The following is a 2685-nucleotide window of genomic DNA, read 5'->3' as shown; positions in this document are numbered from 1 at the left end:
TAGAAATACTATGTTTGCATTAGCTGCTACTAACCAAAATATACTGCAATAGCACTAATAAGATTAAAAGACAAAAAGTGAGATCAAGGCAATGCTGGAATTGCAAACTCAAGAAATTAAATATCTGGTCTCATAGGACTTCTAGAAATCCCGTTTCTTGATGGTTGAACTTGATGATCTTAAAGGTCTTTTCCTACCTAAATGATTCTGGGATTCTACTTTGAATCTCTATTATTATTGGTGCTCAGGTTAGGCACCAATTAGATGATTATGGCATGGCTTCTGATAAAGCTCATAGCTCTCCAGTTATTTTGGTGAGGGATTTATTAAGTAGATCAGACTTTCAAGGAACTGACTGAAACTCATCGAGAATCACTACCAATTTTTTGCAAACTGTTTACCTTTTGTCAATCTTTTTGTCAGAGCAGCACCTTTATGCCACTTCTTTCATCTTCTTGCTATTCAGTGCTTAGGTCATTTAAGTAGATACCTACTAATATGATGCTATACATGGTGAATGCCATTTTAGGTTTGGAATCAATCTCTTGCCTCTAGGAATAAGGCTAAGCACCAAAGAGGTAAGCGTGCCACCTACTCTTTATTCTTGTGTGCATCTTATCACAAAGCTAACCACTAGAAACCTGGGGTTTTAGCTAATACGCTTAATATCATTCTCAATCTCCCACCCTCTGCCTTGATAGTTCATCTTTATGTATTTTTGAACATTATCAGAAATAGCCTTATGGGTGCATTTTGTAGGCTACCTAGCTTGGAATCCCCTTTCAAATCTTCAAAATATGGCCTAATCATTCTGTCTGAAGCATCGCTCTTTGCAGATGTCTTGCTAGCAGAAAAAAGTAATCCCCCCCTTTGTCAAGAAAAGATGATAGATGTATTGCTAGCATGAGACCTTGTTGTGCTTCATCAATTCCTTCTTCCTTAGCAGCCCCCAGATGATTGTTCACAATTACAAATACATGGAGCTACCGTCTGCCAATTTGTGGTAGACGAGTTTTCCCTTAAACAGGGGGGAGACCACACACACGATTTTCTCTACTATACATATCTAATTTTTGTTTCAATAAAGCTAGTAAATTTTACAAGAAAATATTTCACTTAAAATTTCTTTTTATTTTGTATGCTGTTTCTGAAGATGTTTATAAACTTCATCTACCTATATAACCCTCATGCTTTACTTGGAAAGCAGCCAGGGATGCCATCTGTAAAAAGAAAAAGTTGTGAAGTTACCAAGGAACATTTTCCTATTCCCCTCAAGGAAAATATTTGATAGATGTTATGGATTTTCACTTCTTTGATTTTTAGCTTCAATTCTTTTGCAGTCTTTTGTCCCTCAAAGGCTTTTACTTTGAAGACATTCAAGCGTCAGTAAGCGCAAATAAAAAATATATAAATAAATAAAACTCTCCAAATGTATGACTAATATTCACACACAGTTGCAGAATCAGTACCAATTATTAGGAAGGAAGTATCATTAGTCTCATAGGACTGGTTTTATGGTGAACAATGAGGTATCACCTTAAGCTGAAGCTGCTGACAACTGGAATTGATCAACTTACAAAGTTTTTGTATTAATAATATAGTTGATTAATGGACTATCTCTAGTATTTTAAGGTGAGCTTGTAGATAAACAAGATGTTAGGTGGGTTGTATGACACTTCCAAGCGTAAAGATACTTTTTAGCTCTTAGTCATGCAAATGTTTGAGAGTGGTCAAGACTTTGCTACAGTACACACATGCATACTTGAGGAATAAGAAAAAGGCATCCCACCAATGTCAAATGCGATATAAAAAGATGGTTTTTTAAATCTTACATTAACTCACCTGTTGCAGCCTCTTTGTTTGCAAATAGTTTATTGTCAACTGCTGAGCTTATGTCAAAGAACACTTCTTCTTCATCTCTGTCTGCATCAAACTGTTAACAAAAAAACCCAAAGTTGGTAATCAGACACTGTTACTACTTGCCTATGTTTATAGAAATATGATTTTATTAAATTAAAGGACATTTAATTATTGTTGCTCTATATTTTTTCTTATTTCTTGAATTGAGGCCAGGTACGTTACTATGGAAAAAGGGAATACTGTAACCTCAAATTACAGGAGCAAGTAAATAATGGTCACAGCAGGTAACTATTTTCAATCATTCGGTATGTTCAGTGACATGCGTTTTAGGATGTGGAATGAACCCCAGGGCAAAACCCATAACATTAGCACTTCCAAACTCATGAACTTCAGTGGGCTTTTCCTTCAAGTCCAAGACTGTTGTTCACCTTTTCAGATGTCTTGCCAATAATTACCTGCCATGGTAAAAATAATAGGCAAGAGGAAAAGCCACGGAGAAGGAAGTTCAAATCCTAATAGGACCTTTGATGCAGATGCTAACCTTTATATAGATGAAGTTGTTTTCCAAGTATCTCTGAATATAGCATGATACTTAAAAAGTTAATTTTAGGGAGTTACTGAGCTCCTTGTCCAACACCCACCATTGCAAAATCAGTATCACGCTTTTCATCATGCCTTATGATGACTTATGTATTATCTATATTACTTAAGCCGTTTTGTCACTGGTAATGAGATTTGCTTTCTTATGGAATTTTCCATCAGCACCTCAAGGTAAACTCAGAGGAAAATATCAGCCCAAGAATTTAGAGTGGCAGATGCCAGAAA

The 2685-nt window shown here is 35.8% G+C and overlaps 1 protein-coding gene across 1 annotated transcript in view; it reads right to left on the bottom strand.

Annotated features, from left to right (window-relative positions):
• Nucleotides 1-1842: 1842 nt before the first annotated feature.
• Nucleotides 1843-2685, bottom strand: part of AK5 (adenylate kinase 5) — a gene marked incomplete at its 3' end in the record, with an annotated part of 42885 nt that continues 42042 nt past the window's right edge. Inside the window, exon 6 of the mRNA XM_010021431.1 lies at nt 1843-1933. Within this exon, the coding sequence (XP_010019733.1) occupies nt 1843-1933 (91 nt within the window). The remainder of the gene's footprint in view (nt 1934-2685) is intronic.

This window comes from Nestor notabilis, unplaced genomic scaffold, assembly GCF_000696875.1.
Source record: "Nestor notabilis isolate BGI_N333 unplaced genomic scaffold, ASM69687v1 scaffold14559, whole genome shotgun sequence".
Classification (NCBI taxonomy): domain Eukaryota; kingdom Metazoa; phylum Chordata; class Aves; order Psittaciformes; family Psittacidae; genus Nestor; species Nestor notabilis.
This window is presented reverse-complemented; position numbering and strand designations above follow the sequence as displayed.